Raw genomic sequence first — 18254 nt, forward strand, 5'->3', positions numbered from 1 at the left:
TCTGTCGCCTGGGACACTTTCCTTAGGTTAGCTACTAAGGCTTGAGACGTCATGGTCCACCATGTTCTTGGTCTAGACTGTGTTTATTGTCCTCCAGAAGTACAAAGACAGCTTCTTTTAAGAGAGCAACAGAGAGTGAGTAGGGGAAAGGGTCAGAGGGAGAGGGAGAGAGGGAGAATCCCAAGCAGGCTCCACACCCAGAACAGAGCCTGACGCGAGGCTCGATCTCACAACCCCGATATCACGACCTGTGCTGAAACCAAGAGTCAGAAGTTTAACCAACTGAGCCACCCAGGCACCCCTGAAGGCAGCTTCTCATAAGCTGCCCATTCTACCAATCCCCAGTGAGAAATAATTAGACCATCCAGTTTTTACCAGTCCTTCCCACACTCACCAGAATTTCAGGAGAAAGAATGGGACACAAAAGTTGTTAGTGACATGTTCTTAGCTTTATTGAAATTCTTTCTTACAAAAAGTCTTGTGTATCTTAGGCCAGGCCTAATTTCTTTTAGTCCCTGAAATCCAGGTCCATGGTTATTTCCATGTCCTATTAAGTAAGTATGTAAACTAGTAGACTTTTCGATTAAGGTTCAAACACTTATCTTTGTGATTTTTATTTGATATAAAACGAGACTTGTGTTTCCCCAAATGAAAAGACCAAGTAAGAAAGTTCTATGGGTCTTCATTGATGGGATAACTGGATTCTTTGCCAGAACTGAGTTGGAATTTATTTTGTTCAATGTGACATCTTTCTACCTTTAGTATTTTTTTTTTTTTTTTTTAGCGCAAACTTTGTAATGCTCTGAGCTATGTAGTAAAGAGTGCCATGTTTATATATGCATACATATATTGTTTCTGGAAAAAGATGCATGAGTACATGCATGTTATGTAAACATAGCAATTGATCAGGAGAGTCTCTGATCATTAGGACATTAATGGATAACAAGCATATTGTAAGCAAAAAACCACCAATAGCACATATTGGTTTAGTTGTCAGCCAGGAACTTTGCTGGTCCTACACCTGGAGGGTCTCAGGTGTCACTTTCCCCAGCCAAGCTGATGCTCATCCCATGTGACAGGTATTTGTATATCTAAGGCCTGCCTCAGTCTGTGATTCCCCAAGGGAGATGAGTCTGTGCCCACTTTACTACCATGTAACTTCTCTAGTCCTAGAACATGTATATGGCTTGCTTTGGCCTCCTCTCATGTCAGAAGCAGAATATGATCTCCCTGTCACTAGGAGAATGGAGCCTATTGAGGACTGGTAGAGCCCAATGGCTCCTTCTTCTGCCAGAGGTGATGGGGAATCCCCATTTCCCTACAGGATCCACTAGGACATGTGTCCTGATCACAGGAGCACACCCAAAGCATCCTGGAAGCTTCAATACCATCACCTCCAAACAGCTGTGAGACTCATGTAACTTGGCCTTAACCCTGACTGCCAGAAGGCTGAGTATTGGTCTCAGTTTAACCCAGGCAGCCCCCATGTCATCCCCCAAATAAGCCTTCCTCCTAGGTCAGCGGTTGGCCTGGAAGCCAGTCCATGTCTGATTTTATACTCTGTAGGTTTGGAGTATGGAACCCTGTTGGCCCACATGCTTTACACCCCGAGCTCCCTGCTCAAGCCTAGTAAAGACACACTAGCATTCAGGTAGAAACAATGGTTATAGTCATTCTCAATCTTCCAGCTTACTGGCCAGGTGAATGGGTCAGCTGAGTGCTACCTAGAGGTAAGGTCTTACCCCAGCTAACAAACCTTGTGGGAATGCTGCAAAGTGGATAAATGAATTTAGCACCCAAGATACTATGTAGTATGTGCAATAGTCACTCCGTGGATGTCAGTGTCACTGCCCTTCTCCAAAGCCAGGCTGTCTCCTGCAGGGGCTGTCATTTCCCTCTCCCTTCTACGTGAGGGCACATCCTCTCTGTCACTTCCTGAACTAACCAATGGTGTGCAGAGGCAAAGAGGAAAGAATGAATCATTTGGTATAGTCTCTTGCTGGGAAGGAAGATGTTGAAACTCTTGGCCTAACGAAGGGAATTACTCTGAAGAGTAAATGACCTATTGGGCCTCCCTCCTGCTGAATTTCTCTCCAGCAGACTCTCAGCCTTGAAGCGACAGACCAAAGGCGAGCATGGGTATCGGTGGATGCATGGTGCTGGGAAGGCTGGGCAAAATGACTGTCCAGTTGACCAGGGCATCACAGGCAGGGACCCTGGTAGAAGGGAGAGACAGGCAGTAGATCCCAGAGTTGCACTTTGGAGCTGATGTCCAAGAGGAGAATGACGACAGGCCATCATGGTCCTGGGACAGGGATATGGGGGTCCGGGGATTGCCAGGCTGGGAAGGGCAGAGATGAGGTCCCAAGTGATGACTCCGCCCCAGGAATGCAGGAAGGAGGCTCGGCAGCAGGGCCCAGACCGTGGACCGCGCCCACTCTCAGTGTCTGTTGCACGTCACCCCAGCATCCTCAGCGTGCCCGCAGTTTGTCACCCCCCATTTGGAGAAACTGCAGCGGAAGAGGGAATCTTCCGTGCCCTTGCAGGCGACGTCATCCATCCAAATCCTCCCTGTGCCTGTGGGGACAAGTCAACATGGTTTCTTAGCAGACATGCGGGAGAGCAGGACAGAAGACAAAAAGGGGCGTTGCCATGTCTGTTCTTGATGAGACTGTCCCAGGCCCTGCCAGCAATTCTCAAATCTAGTGGTGCCTGACTGCCCTCTCCACCCCACCAAGATCAGATACTCATTTTCTAGGCTCAGTTGCTTGAAGCCAGGATAACAGTAACTGGGGTGATGGCAGTATTTATCCTACGTGTCAGACATCTCACGTCTGATCCTCCTCCATCCCCATCATGGGCCTGTGGGATCAACATTATTGAACCCATTTTATAGATGGAAGCTGAGGCTCAGGATGCAATTGGTGCTTGGTTGCTCAGCTCCTAAGTGGCAGGATCTGAAGTCAAGGTCAAGTTGGTATGGTCCATGCTTTAGTTGCAACACCTCATGTCTTTTGAGATGTAATTTCTATCAGGCTTTGTTAATGAGTACTCAAGCATGGCCTACTCTGAGGGACAATGTCCGACAGATCCTAGATGAGACAGATTCAGTGCCCCATATCCAAATAGGTCAGTGTCAACATTACCTCCGATGTTTTGCGAAATTTACAGCAGATGATTCCATCCTACGAGCCCGAAATAGTGGTGCTAGAATGGCAGGGGATCCCCGAATTTAACATTATAGCCAAACATTTATTTAATGACAGGCAGAAGCATCCCTAATCAGAAGGAATTAGGTCAGTTCCCAAACTGTAAGGTCCCTAAGACAATCTACTGAAGTTTTGCCCACAGCTAGTCTATTTACCCAGATCTTAAGGGGACACCCTTGCTGGTCTGATAGCACACTTTAGTTAGCTTTCCCAGGAATGTTCCAGAGCCTTGGGAGCTAGAAACTTGTCATTGAAGTTCTTCTTTGAATGTCAGAGAAATAGGGCAGCTGGGTGAGGCCCCAGGAGGGAATAGAGAGGGCCTGTCTGGGGTCCGAGGGGTCAGTGGAGAGAGGCGTAGGCTGCACCACAAGTCACCTGGAGCCCCCAGTGATCAACTGGCAGGACCATCCCTCATGGTTCTGGCATGTTCTCTGTGCTGAGGGCCATGCTGGGCCCCAGATGAAGGGAGCTCATTCGGGAGCCCTCTGGAAATATGACGGCCTTAGGACACCCATAGAAGCAGTGGCCTAGAGCCTGGTTGCTCCAAGTGTGGCCCTGGACTAGCTGCATCAGCATTATCTAGACCTTATTAGAAATGCAGAACTTTGGGTCCCACCTAGGAATACTGAACCAGGATCTACATTTTAACCAAGAGGTTTTGCACTGAAGTTTGAGAAGAAGTAAGATATCCTACTATAATAGGATAGATCTTGATTCAACTCCCAGCCCCTGGGACCCATTTTAGTTGTAAAACTGGGAAGGGCTTCCCAAGATGTGAGAAGTTCAGTGCTAAAACCAGGTACATTCTACATAAACCATGATTGTTGGTCACTCTAGGACCCTAGCTCATTAGGTCTATGAGCTGGCCTCCAAAAGCATGAGGTCAAAGGTCACAAACTAGCAGCGTCAACCCGAGCAAGTCGGATGAGGCAATAAATTGTTCCTGATTTTTAAAGGGCTTTGAAATCTACCAAAATCCTATAAAAAAGGTAGCTCAGGGATTGGCACTAGCCCTGTCTCCTCCTCGCCCCGTCTCTCAGCACCTAGACAACTTCTCCTTTCAGAGGCATTGTCCGGACAACACAAAAACCTTCAAACCACTATGCTCTCTTGAACTGCATGGGAGAATTCTCTTCACAAAGAACATCCAGGAAACATCGAACCCATTTTGCTGCCCACAAAGTCTACCGCAGAAGCTATGTAGTTTAGACAAATTTTCGTTACACAGGGATTTCCAGTGTCTGTTGTCATGTTGTCATGGGACGTCTGAGCGGTTGGTGAACGTGGGGACAGAGCTGGGAGGAGGAGAGGCCTCCTTCCGCTCTCTTGGCCGTTGCTTCATCACAAGAGCCTCTTCCCTGGCCCGGATACCCTGTGCATCTTACACAATAAGCCCTTTGAGGCCCAGCAATAATTTGCAGATTAAATGTCTCCTGGAAAACACATCAGTTTACAAATTACCCAGGAAAAGCCTCCAGGCCCAAGAGCTCTGTGGGATTAGTCACACCCTAAATAAATAAAGAAGCCAGTAAAGGAAACTGACAAATCCAGAACAGGCCCAAGGTAACCCACACAAATGCGTACATAGGCTCAGGAAACTTCAAACTCTGGTGGGTGCTTTTGCCAGGGAGTTAGGGCTATTGTTCAGTCATGGGAGAGCTCAGAAAATAAGAGTAGGGTCATTAAATCAACAGCGCTGGATAGGGATGGCCGGTTAACCTGCGAACCAGCCCCGCTGTTTGCCATGTCAGAGCCTGGAAATCCCACTCTATGCACCAATCGTCACTTTAGCTTTAGAATTGATATCTGAGGACTTAACGTGTGGCCCCAAGACCAGGAGCGGTCAGCATGACCTTGGGAGCTTCTTAGAAATCAGAGGTCTGCGTCTGCCCAGACTTGAACCAGAATCTTTTAAAGAGGATCTCCATGATTCACACACACATTCAAGTCTGAGGAGCCATTCTCTAGATGAGGTCTGTAATTCCATATAGCTGTTTCCACAAGCTCCCAAACAAAGCCCTGGGATAACTAAGCAGGGTAGGGTGCTCTGCCCCCCATTGTTGGGGTCAGAAAAAGGAAACAGTAGGGTGACATTTTATCTTGAGGAGGCAAAGTCGGGATCAGAGGCCAGGTCTTCTGATACTCAGACACTAGGGGCTGCTTAAAGGTGATATTATTGGGAATGAGTAAGTGGAGATTTTATTTTATCCTCCTCATTCATTCATTTGTTCATTCATTCATTCAACATATATTTGAGGGTTTATTCCAAGCTCAGCGCTATTCTGGGTGTTTGGACTACATCAACAAACAAAAAAATGATGGAACAACAATAAAAATCTCTGCCCCACAGAACTAACTTTTGAGCTTCTGCATGTTTATTTGCAGTAATATTAATAGAAGGACTAAGTTCAGGCTCCCCTCAGAGCCTCACACAGAGGTAACGAGGACGGTTTATCCATTAAGAGAAAATATCTCTTAAGAGATGGGAAAACTCAGAAAGATTAAGTGACTTGTCCCATAATGTCTAAGGGCTAGACACCATGACCCAGGCCTCTGAGCTGCAGGCAATCTGGGACTCGTGCCTTATGGGAATGCAGTGCCCAGCACGAACACCAGGCCAAGGGTGGCAAACTGTGGGCCACTTCGGCCCACTGTCTGCTTTGGTAAATAAAATTTTATTGGAACATAGCCCCACCTGGTTGATTATGTTTTGTCTATGGCTGCTTTCCTGCTACAAGAGTGGAGTGGAGTAGTGAGAGAAACCATTGGCCCACAAAGTCTAAAATACTTACTTATCTGGCCCTCTCATGTTTGCTGACTCGTGCACAAAGCCTTCTTTCAGTATTTGGATTTTGTCTTAGAGGTAATAATACGACTGAAAGTGAACACTCCCGGTTCCATTCCTTGCGCTCTCACCTACAGACCTGTCTGCATCTGTGCCCAGCCTCACGTCTTCTGTCTGTCTGTCTCCCAGAAAGATTTTCTCTGCAGATCCAAGACTACCTCCCAGCTGGGCTAGGTTGGGCTCCTGCCCTGTCTTCCTGGACCTCCTTCCACCCATCACCTGCCCTCTACTCCATCTGCATATCTTCCCTCTTCCACCATTCCAAATTGAAAAACGCCTTTAAGACTCTCCCACATGGTGCTTTCCTTGCTTTTTCCCCCGGAGAAACAGATACTTCGATGATTAAGCCCCGTCCAGGGAAACTTCCATGGTGCCAGACCCCTAAGAGAAGGGCCAGAGATTGGAAGCTTCTTGTATTCTACTAGGGAGGACTCAGGTTAGGTGGGCACAGACGTTCCTTCCTTCTTTCCTCTCTTGTCCACCCCCCCTTCCTCCCTCCCATTCTTCCCACCCTCTCGCATTTAGCCGGCACCCATGAAGTCTGAGTCACAGTCCTGGCTTTGGGAACTGTGAAGGTAAAGCCCTCAAGATGTTCTCACACACATCAGAGCTCATAGAGACAGGAGGCCAGGGGAGCTCGGAGTAGGGTGGGGCTGGAGTCCCCAGCAGAGCCCCCCCCTCAGGAGCTGATGACTGGGCTGATTTTTTAAAGCTGAACAGGAATTAGCTAGATGAAGAAGGGGGGGAAGGCATTCCAGACCGATCTCGGGAAGATAAGGAACCAAAAACAGCCACGGGAGCTCAGAGGACACAAGTGTCCCTGTGTGGCTGGGGGGTGAGAGGGAGGTGGGAGGCAGAGGAGGAGGGGTCTCATTTTAAGAAAGGACTCTGGCAGCCAAGAGGAGGGAGATGACAGGAGCTGGGCTGGAGGTGGAGGTGAGGAAGTAGCTGGTGGGGGGTCATGGCCACCCCTGCACCCGGCCTCCCAACAGAGAACGGAGAAGCGAGCACACAAGCCCGTGCTCTGTTTGCTGCTTGACACACGTGATCTCATCGAGCAAGTGCCACAATCCTTCTAACGTGGAAAGGCTCAAGCTGGGGGAGGCGATAAAATCTACTCCAGGCCACCAGCTGGAAGGGGGAGCCTGGAGATTCTAACCTGGGTTGGACCCACAGCCCGAGCTCCTAACCCCTGCTCTATCCTGCTTGGGCTCCTAAGGCAGGAACACCGAGAACAAAGAGCAAGGGACAGAATCAAGGGACACTGGAGAGTCCTTACCAGATGCTGGTAAAAATCTGTGGGACCTGGGAACTGGCCACATGAAGGGGTGGGGAGAGGGAGAGAGTGGGATGGGGGACAAGCCAGCACTCTTGGTGGGCAGGGCAGGAAGCACCCAGAGGGCACAGAGAGAAGCCAGGCCATGGAGGGAGGGGCCAGAGCTTGGGAGACTGAGGTTGGGGATGGGCAGTCCCGGATTAGGAGTCGGGCCCTAGTGGGAAAGAGGGCTGTGGTCAGAGGGGTAGCCCAATCTGAGGCACAGACCCAGGGCTGCCTGGAGAGGTGGCACCCCTTCCTCCCTGCCCCCATAGCCACCATGGCACGAGAGCCCTTCCCATGCTATTGGGAATCAGTAAATACACCTTCCCTTCTTCCCTCTATGCTGTGTGTGTTGAGGCTGGAGAGGATGGTTACTAGGCTTGTGTCCCAGCATGAGCCTAGTTCCCACCGAGGGGAGGTGCCTAGAAGCTGCTGAGGAAGCAGGCAGAGCAGTCTGGCTTCGGGCGAGGACTCAGAGGAGCCGCAGCTGGGTCAGCTCCTTCTCTTCTCCCCTGTGAGCCCATTCATAACACCTGGCCAGCCTACCTGTCGAGGTCTGAACATCACATAAGACTAGATCGTGACCGGGAAACAACAGTGCAGGTGTGATATGCGCCGGCAAGGGAGTCTGACTTTGCACTGACTGGTTTAAAGTGATGATTTCAGGAGCGTCTGGGTGGCTCAGTCCGTTGGGAAGTGAGCTCTTGGTTTTGGCTCAGGTCATGATCTCAGGGTTGTGAGATCGAGTCCTGCATTGGGCTCCTCGCTCAGAGGGGAATCGGCTTGAGATTTTCTCTCTCTCTCTCTTCCTCTCCCCCTTTCCCCCTCAAATAAATAAATAAATCTTTGAAAAAAAAGTATAAAGTGGCAATTTCAGGGCTTCTCCACATGTCACATGCTACAAAGGTCAAGGGGGGGAGGGAAAGAGGCCATGCATGGGTCTGTTTGGGACGAACACCGCCCAAGACATAACGACCTGTCTTGGCTTCTCTGAAAGAGTTTCTGCCACTTCTTCCCTGGCAAGGTTGGACTTCCACTCACTAAGAAGGAGTCCTCACTGAAGCCAAAAAGGGAAAGCAAGTTCCTGTTCCTCTTGTAAACAGAGAGGGCGTTTTTCCTTGAAGAAAGCAGGCGGCAATCCGGCCCAAAGCTTTCAGTGGGAGGAAAGCGCTGCCTCCCTGTGGGCTGGCCTCCGAGGAGCTGCACTCTGGGAGCTCCCCATGCGCCCTGGCCTTGGGCTTGGGTGGAGAGGCCAGGATGGGCGGGGTGAAACAGCTGCTCTCTGCCAGCTGTCACAACAGATTTCACCCAGAGTCACTTTCAGTCACTGGGATCGTCTCCGCCTGCTCGGAGGGCGGTAACAAAGTACCATTGACTGAGCGGTTTCTCAACAATAGACGCAGGTCTCTCGCCGCTCTGGAGCTCAGAGTGCCAGCTGACCGGGGTCTGAGGGGAGGCTCTCTTCTGGGGTGGAGAACGGCTACTTCTCTGCGTATCCTTGGGGAAGGAGGAAGAGGGAACTCTTCGGGGTCCCTTTTATGAGAAAGCAAGTGCCATCATGTCATGACCTGATCGCCTTCCAAAGACCCCACCTCCTCATCCTGTCACGCTGGGGGTTAGGATTTCTGTCTGTGGATTCAGGGGAGACACAAACATTCAGTCTGTAACAGTGCCTGAGGTCTCTGGGCTGAGATTCTGAATCAGAGGGGCAGCAGCCCCTAGTGGGAGGAGTTGAATGCTGACTGAGGAGTGGAGAGTGCCACATGGCTCTGTTTCTCTCTCTGGAGATAATGCGTCCGACCCTCCCCTCATGCCACATTGCCACATGGTGAGTCCATTTAGTCACCGGCATGGTGGGTCGGGCAGCCATGATGTCGGGCAAGAAAGGGAACATGCTGCTTCCCTCCATGACCCAAGGAGGCCCCACGGCCGCGCCAGCTGTTCCTCCACAGGTCACAAGGGGGACCTGGCAACTGAGTGCTAGTGGATCATTCCAAATCCTTCCCCACACCTGTCAGAACTGTCCTCCTGACAGGTGAGCAGGAACATTCCAGGTCCCAGGGGACTTGAGCTGGAAGGCACATCACAGAGTCTGCAAGCCCTTTTAAGTTACAGACAGGGAGGCCAAGACCCACCTGTGTGCCATGCATGTGGGACTGTTGTTTTAGCTGGGAGTCCACACAGCTTTCTTGCAGTTTAAGGTCTGATGGAGGAAGAAGCGTGTGTGAACGTGAATTTTGTATTTGAGTGTGGAGGTGTATGTGGTGCCATGGATGTTTAGCACATGTCGGTAGGTGTGTAACGAGTGACCCCATTTTATGTGTTGTTCAGGCGGTGCTCACAGCAAGCAGGCCGCGGTACAGAGTGCTCTGTGCTCAGCTGTGTTCCCTCGAATTTCTGTGTTGAAGTCCTAAGCTCCAGCACCCCCGAATGTCACTGTGGAGACAGGCCCCTTAAAGAGGTTATTAAGGTAGGGGCGCCTGGGTGGCTCAGTGGGTTAAGCCGCTGCCTTCGGCTCAGGTCATGATCTCAGGGTCCTGGGATCGAGTCCCGCATCGGGCTCTCTGCTCAGCAGGGAGCCTGCTTCCCTTCCTCTCCCTCTCCCTGCCTCTCTGCCTACTTGTGATCTCTGTCTGTCAAATAAATAAATAAAATCTTTAATAAAAAAAAAAGAGGTTATTAAGGTAAAACAAGGTTATTGTGGGGGGTTCTAATCCAAGATGGCTCTGTCCTTAGAAGAAGAGACACTGACACACACAGAGGGAAGACCTGGTGAAGACGTAAGGAGAAGACGGGCACAGAGGAGCCGAGAACAGAGGCCACGGGAGAAACCAAACGTGCTGACATCTTGACTGTGGACCCTCCAGCCTCCAGAACTGTGAGACATCAAATTTGTTGCTTAAGCCCCACTGGCCTGTGCTATTTGTTACAGCGGCCCAGAACACTAAAGCAGAGAACTGGCTTGAGGGACACACACGGTGCCATGGATGGGGACTGGAGCTGGGCAGAGCTGTCCTCCTCAAAGCGGGAAAGGGATGGATGGTTCAAAGGAGCCATCTGCCCAGAGGAGGTCTGCACCCCTCCCTCACAGTGTCTTGTACCATTGGCAGGAAGGGAGGCGGGCTTGAGCATATTGAAAGGAAAGCAACCAAGATGGTGAAGGCTTTCAAAATCCCGTCACATGAAGACGAGACAGAGTTACTGGAGATACTCATCGGAAGAAGCAAAGACCCAGAGGCGGTCAGGGACAGCTCGTGGAATGATGAGAGCCCGGCCTCCTAAGCCACCTGCTAGGGTCTGAACCCAGGGTCTGCTATTTGCTAGCTGTGGGACCCAGGGCAAGTTATTCAACTTCTCTGTGCCTCTGCTTCCTCATTTGGAAAATGGGGATGATATCTTTATCTACTTCCTAGTGTTGTAAGAGTTAAAGGAGTGAATATTTGTAACATGTTTTGGACCAAGCCTGGACCACAGTGGGCACTATATAAGTATCCAACACTCGCTGTGCACCATCGGAAAAATGTAACAGAGCGAAGTGGGAGTGGATTTGGACCCGAGACGCCGGGCTGAGCATGAGAGCCCACAGGGGAATCCGACAGGAGACAAGAAATAAAAGGAGGTCAATTCAAGGAAAGGAAGAATGTTCTAATAAACAGAACTGTGTGAGGATGTGCCAGCTTGCCTGGGGGACAGCAAGCCTCCCACTGCAGGAAGTATGGGGGACAGAGGCCAGGTGCCCCCTGCTGGGACTGCTGTGGGGGGCACTTGGGCTCTGGGAGGAGACTGACGAAGACTCCTGGCCCTTTCCCAGGGTCCTTGTCCGCCAGAGGGCTTACCTTGCCCGAACCGCGCTGTCCTGTACACCTCCTCCACACCACGGAAGCCCAGCATGCGGCACACCACGTCGCCGTCCTTCTTGTCCCAGCCGTCGTCACACACGGTGCCCCAGCGCCGCTCGTGGTACACCTCCACGCGGCCCTCGTGTGGCCCGGAGCCATTCACCAGCCGGATCATCACGGCTTCCACGCTACCTGCTGGGAGCGGCCCACTGTCACTGCTGTGCTCTGGACACTCTGGGGCCGCCTGGGAACCTGCCCTGCTTTTCCTCTGACCCCCCGCTACACCCCCCACACGGGCCAGAGGGGACTCAGACCAAGACCAGAACAAACCCGGCTAGGTCTCCCCTGGCCCCCGATCGGCCAGCTTCTCTCTACCTTTCTTTTCTCCTTTTAATAGACTTCCTTTTGGGGGACACCTGAGTGGCTCAGTCAGGTAAGCCTCCACCTACCTCTCTGTTGTCGCTCCAATCATGATCTCAGGGTGGTGAGATCGAGCCCCGCATGGGGCTCTGTGATCAGCGTGGAGTCTGCTTAAGATTCTTTCCCTCTCCCACTCCCTCCCCTTCGGCCCCGCTCCCTGCTGAGGTGGGTGAGCCAGCTTGCTCTCAATTAAATAAATACATAAATAAACAAATACATACATACATCTTTTAAAAAAAGATAGACTTCATTTTTTTTCAGAGCAGTTTTAAGCTCCCAGAGAAATTTCCCATCTCCCCTTTGCCCCTACACAAGCAAGCCTCCCCCCACTATTAGGAGCCCACACCAGAGGGTCGTATTTGTTATAATCGGTGAACCAACCCTGACACGTCATTATCACCCAGAGTCCACTGTTTACCTTAGGGTTCCTTCCTTCTTGATGGACATTCTATGGGTTTGGACAAATGTCTAAGGACATGTATGCAACCATTACAGTATCCTACAGAGTAGTTTTATTGCTCCTCTTCCTCCCTCCCCACTTCCCAGCCCCTGGTGGCCCCTGGTTTTCTTACCCTCTCCATAGTGTTGCCTTTTCCAGAATGTCTGTCATACAGTTGGAATCACACAATATGGAACCTTTCCAGATTGGTTTCTTTTACCTAGTTGTATGCGTTTAGGTTCCTCTATGTCTTTCTCTGGCCCGATAGCTCATTTCTTTAGAACCCTGAAGAATATCCCATGGTCTGGATGGGCCCCGCTTTATGTATTCATTCACCTCCTATAGAACATGTGCCTCCAAGTTTTGGCAATTATGAATAAAGGTGCTTTAAACCCTCCTGTGTAGGTTTTTGTGTGGACATCAGTTTTGAACTCATTTGAGTAAATCCCAAAAGAGTGTGATTGCTGGATTTCTATCCACCTTTTGAAACCTGGTGACCAGTAGTCATACCTGCCAGGGAGGAGAGGACAGCGGGAACACAGAAAACCAAGGGAAGATCCAGACTCTCCCAGCAGGTGGCCTTGCTGTATAGCCCAGTAGCTGGGGACGTCCCCACGAAGTATCTCAGCCCTGAGTCCTGGCATTTGTGCCTACTTTCCCACTAGGCTGTGAGCATGAATGTGTGAAGCCAGACATACATGGGTGTGAATTCTGTCTCTGCCACTCCCTGTCTGTGAGTGGGGGACAGTAGTTCCTCAAATCTAAGTTGCACTTTTTGGGGCACCTGGGTGGCTCAGTTAGGTAAGCCACTGCCTTTGGCTTAGGTCATGATCCTGGAGTCCTGGGATCAAGTCCCACATCGGGCTCCCAGCTCCACAGGGAGTCTGCTTCTCCCTCTGACCTTCTCCTCTCTCATGCACTCTCTCACACACTCCCCTCTCATGCTCTCTCTCACACACTCTCTCGCAAATAAATAAATAAAATCCTAAAAAAAAAAGATGTCCTTTTCATAAGGCACATCACTGTTGTATGTGCTACTAAGAAGGAAAAAGTTCTGCCAGTGACAGTGGCAAGTTACATCGATTGTGAGATGCTTCCAGACTTCAGCGATTGAAATTGTGTGTCACAGAATCTGTGAGAGGTGGCCACAATCCATGAAGAGCTCAGAATAGCACCTGGTACATAGAAGGCTCTTCTTTCTACCTGAATGACCTTAAGAAAGACACACCCTCTCTAAGGGTATGTCACAACATGGGGACAACAGGTAGGGCTATTGTGTAGCCCACATGAAACCATATGGAGGTGCCTGGGGGGCTCAGTTGGTTGAGCGTTGGACTCCTGATTTTGGACTCATGATCTCGGTGTCGTGGGACTGAGCCCCACATAGGTTTCCATGCTCAGCACAAAGTTTGCTCATTCCTCTTCCTCTGCTCCTCCTCCTGTTCATGCTCTCTTTATTTTATTTTATTTAAATTCAATTATTTAACATAGAGTGTATTATGAGCTTCAGAGGTAGAGGTCAGGGATTCATTAGTTGCAGATGACATCCAGTGCTCATTGCATTACACGTCCTCCTGAACGCCCATCACCCAGTTACCCCACCCCCTACCTCCCCTTTCTTTCTCTCTTAAAATAAATACATAAATAAAATCCTGGAAAAACTAAATGAAGTCATGTGTATAAGGCTCGGAGCATGGTGCCTGGCACACTGTAGACCCTCAGCAAACCCTAGGCTGCTCCTCCATCTCTTGTGGCTGAAACTCCATCACCTTCATCTATAAACTCTACTTAGCATAGAGCCTGGCTCTAGGAAATGAACAGTAAATGTGCTACATGGATGAATGAAGACTCGTTCCTTTGCAGGATGAAGCATTATGTTATTTCTCTAGGGGGCTACCTGGGGGACTCAAAGAACACTGTAGCAGCTGAAACAAGCCTTAAGATCATCTCAAAACCAGGGAGGGTCTGGCAGGGAGGTCACAGTGTCGGGCCATTCATGCTGCTAGTGTCAGGGTCTCAGAGCAGGCCAGGCAGAGTTCAGGGTGCCAGGTCAAAATAATAATAATGCTGTTAGTGGGAGCTCGGTTCCCCTCATGTGTCTTCTAAGGCCTTTTCACCATCCAGGGGTGGGGTAGCGATCGTCATCCCTCGGGGACCAGAACTTCCTCACTTGACAAGATATCGGAGTGGTCGTTAGGTCTTAAATCTAGTCACACATCAAAATCATTAAGAATGGCTGTGAAATGCAGATTCGTGGGACCACTTGGACCTACTGGATCAGTAGGCGGGAGTCAGGGATCTGTAATTTTTAGAGATGTCCCCCATGATTTCAAGGTATTACATGTACGTGCACAGGCATCTGGGAGTGACGGGAATAGATGATCTGTAATGTTTTTTCCAGCTCCAGTGTTCAGTGATTCTAAGGCCAGGGAAGAGGTGCAAGAGGTCAAAGTTGTCTCTTTTTTGTTTTTCCTTTTGCAGCCAGAAACCACTTGGGACACATAGGGCACGTAGGGTGGTGGTGAAATCACTGTACCCTGACACGGTGACTCGTGAGTGCCATGATGGCAAAAAGACCCTTATGTGAACTGCCAGAGAAAACAGCAAATCCCATCAAGCTCCCTGCCCAGTAAGTACTGCACTCTCAGACCATTTTTTTCTTCTGTTTTTGGCCAGGTGGGCTGGGGGATCTCCCCTTCCGATGACTGTGACTTCATAGGCCCCTGGAGGAGACGGCAGGATTGATAAACCCCACTTCTGTACCACATGAGAAAGGACAGGAGTTAGAATTGGCCACAAGTCTGTTATGTGCTGCCTGGACTGGGGAAACCCCAAGAATATTCTGTACAGGGGAACCAAAGAAGTCACCAGAAAACCACAGCATTCTCAAGGCGCTGAAAGATCACAGATGGATGACTCTGGAAGGCTTCTTGAAATATTAAATGGCGTTTTCTACACATCCTTCATCCTCGACCATACTCCTCATATGGATTTGTTGAAAACACAAGCTCATACCAGGCTTTCAAGGCTGAGGAAGGGCAAGTGAACACAGGAGTCCTAGAGAAGGAAAACACGGAGAGAAGCTGGAAGGCAGAGACTGAGTCTGACACAGAGAAACTCCCCAGGGAGCGGTAATGACAGCTAAGCTGGAGGCAGCAGCAGCAAATGAGGCCTGGCCCCTGGCTGGGGGCTTGCCCTGGGTGGGTTGGCCGAAGCTGAGATGTCAGCCCTGATTTCTCACAGACCTGCCTCGCCTCTGTCAGCAGCCTGTTATGGTGGCAGTGGGCCACGCCAGGCCAGCCTCCAGCAGAAGCCTCAGTGTGGGGTCGTAAGTAGAAGAGAGAAGTGACAGGAGAATGTTGTGGGTCTCAGAGCAGGCACAGTTCAGGTGTCAGGTCAAAATAATAGGAAGAGGCCACCTGCGACCCAGGAAGCCAAGGCTGACGTTCAGAGTTCCCCCATATCCTCCCTGCTCAGAATTCACTTCACTTCACTGAATTCACTTCATTCATGTCTTTGTTTAGAAAAACAAATGACTAACCATCTGTTAAAGACTTGGTCCTGTTCTAGGAGCTATGGATATATGCTACCCTCAAGGACTGGTATTTTATTTTATTTATTTTATTATTTTTTTATTATGTTATGTTAGTCACCATTCAGGACGTCGTTAGTTTTTGACGTAGTGTTCCATGATTCCTTGTTTACGTATAACACCCAGTGCTCCATGCAGTGCTTGCCCTCTTTAATAACCATCACTGGATGGGCTGGTATTTGAGTGGAAAGACTAGTGGTAAAGCTGAGGGCAGGGGGAGTAACTATGTCCAGGTAATAATGACTGCATGGACAGGAATATATGGACAGGAATAATGACAGAAAGGGGACAGAGAATGAGAGGAGGTGCTATGTTGGTTGAGGAGACAAGGAAGGAAATGGAGAGCGAGGTGTTATGCCATCTTAGGTAAGGAGATAAGAAAGTGAAGAGGGGCACCGGGTGGCTCAGTGGGTTAAAGCCTCTGCCTTCGGCTCAGGTCATGATCCCAGGGTCCTGGGATCGAGCCCCGCATCAGACTCTCTGCTCAGCGGGGAGCTTGCTTCCCTCCCTACCTCTCTGCCTGCCTCTCTGCCTACTTATGATCTCTGTCTGTCAAATAAACAAATAAAAATCTCTAAAAAAAAAAAAAAAAAAGAGCCTTCCCTGAACCACAGCTCCAACACCCACTTTATGACGTCACAGCCCCTTCTACTCACTCATTCACTGATGGCTTCTTCTGGTGGGATGGTCCTAGGTTCTGGACCCCAGGTCAAGGCTATTGGTACAATGACTATACATTCCCAATGAGAAAATAAGGATGTGGTCTGTCATATGATATGGTGGGTACTGGAAGAAATCTGGAAAATGTCATCTGGATGCTGAAATATTGGAATTCCCAGGAGTCTTCGATGTATATGGAAGAGGCAAAAGAATACTTGGAAACAGGACAACTTCAAAAAATTAGACACATGTGGTAACCATAATTACCACATGAGACTCGCAGCATCAATTTCAAGGCTGTCTCTCTGGTTTATGCCCCCACATTCTGCATAAGCCAAGCAAAGTTGCGGCCCTGAGGACTACCTCACCCCCCAGACCCGAGGTTGGCTCCTTGAACCCTGGAACCTGTCCCCTGTAACTTTTTCCCAGATTCAGGGTTTCTCCTCACAATGGAGGCTGAACACAGTCACCCGCTCATGGGATGCGGCATGCCCCAAAAGAATTAAAATGATTCTGAAATCCACATGACCTCCCCTGGACTCATAGAAACGAAACAAATCGAAAATTCTGTCCTAGTTCCGTCTTGTAGAACTTGACACTCAGGCCGGTTTTTGCCTCCTTTTCTTTCATGTAATAAAAGCTCAGCTCTGTGGATAATTTCCTTGGGAAAACCACAGGCTGAGATTTGATCTGATTATGCTACAAACTGCCCCAATGCAGGGCCTTGGACTGTCCCAGGGGCTGTTCCGTGGACAGTATCTCTGGCCTCCCAAGAAGCGGCAGGGGAGGCCACAGGCAGGCATGGCCACAGGCCTGAGCGGCCACTTCCTATAAGGCTTTGGGGAATCACCAAATGACTGCCACAGGGCCCCCCTTTCTGGCCTGGGAAGGATGTGATGACTTGGTGTAAGGTTGGGGTTTCTGTGGGCAGAGGGTTTGAACTCTGCCTTTTCCCAGCAGTTTCTGCCCCAGGGCAAAGCTTTCCCACCAAGCAACCAGCCAGCCCTCGGAAACACTCTGACACAGACGTGTCCGCCCCCCACAGAACCAGACGTGGTGCCTGAGAGGCGGTTTCAGCCTGGTTTGTGACCCCCACCCAGGACACTTCTTGTAAGTCTGGGGAGCGAGTGTCTTCCTCAGACACCCAGAGTGGTCCACGAGGAGTATGTGGGGCCACTGGAGGTCAAGGAGATACCTCTCTGCATATGATAGGAAAGGAGAATGGCAGGCAGACATTTTGGATGGTACAAAACTCAGGCACGCCTAGGCCAACAGAAAGAGGGCTCGCCCCAGCGGAGGGCAAAGGGTAAGAGTGCTCCTGGCGACCGCAGGCTTTGGTAATTGCGTGTGACTCCTTTAATAACTGCCTTTGCATTGTCTGACAGGCTCCTTGACCTCGTTCTTTTTAAAGGTTTTATTTTTTTATTTGAGAGAGAGAAAGCATGAGCAGGGGGAGGGTCAGAGGGAGAGGGGGAAGCAGACTCCCTACTGAGGAGGGAGCCTGACACTGGGCTCATCCCAGGACCCCAGCATCAAGACCTGAACGGAAGGCAGAAGCTCAGCAGACTGAGCCACTCAGGTGCCATTCCCTATACCATTTACCTCTTTCTTTATAGCCCACCTCAGGGGGCCCTGAAAAATCCTTCCTGAGCAAAATGAAAACCAACAACCCCACTGAAAACCCTGCCCCCCACCGATCCTTACGTGGATATCTGATTTTCATTCACAGAGGGAACCCTCTGAGTTCTCTTGTTCTGGGGTCTCTACCCCGCAGACTGGACCCCACCTGGATATGTGCCCATGGCTTGCAAGCAGAAAGGGCAGTCATGACCACAAGTTCTTTGCAAAAGGAGCACACTCTGGAAAATCCGAGGTCAAGGGAAATACCAAGGAACTGTTACTCATCCAAAACCTGCAGGACAACCTGGAGAG

At 50.1% G+C, this 18254-nt stretch overlaps 1 protein-coding gene across 3 annotated transcripts in view; it reads right to left on the bottom strand.

Annotated features, from left to right (window-relative positions):
* Window positions 1-427: 427 nt before the first annotated feature.
* The window catches only part of SCARA5 (scavenger receptor class A member 5), a 119208-nt gene continuing 101381 nt past the window's right edge, over window positions 428-18254 (bottom strand). For 2 of the 3 annotated variants that reach the window (XM_013047162.2, XM_004775129.3), the window contains exons 8-9: window positions 11209-11406; window positions 428-2577 (exon numbers count right to left, since the gene is read on the bottom strand). In XM_013047162.2, coding sequence (XP_012902616.1) covers window positions 2441-2577; window positions 11209-11406 — 335 coding nt within the window. In that variant the 3' untranslated portion in view covers window positions 428-2440. The remainder of the gene's footprint in view (window positions 2578-11208; window positions 11407-18254) is intronic. The other variant, XM_004775130.3, reaches the window with a different exon arrangement.

This window comes from Mustela putorius, unplaced genomic scaffold, assembly GCF_011764305.1.
Source record: "Mustela putorius furo isolate JIRA1106 unplaced genomic scaffold, ASM1176430v1.1 tig00000242_pilon_pilon_pilon, whole genome shotgun sequence".
Taxonomy (NCBI): domain Eukaryota; kingdom Metazoa; phylum Chordata; class Mammalia; order Carnivora; family Mustelidae; genus Mustela; species Mustela putorius.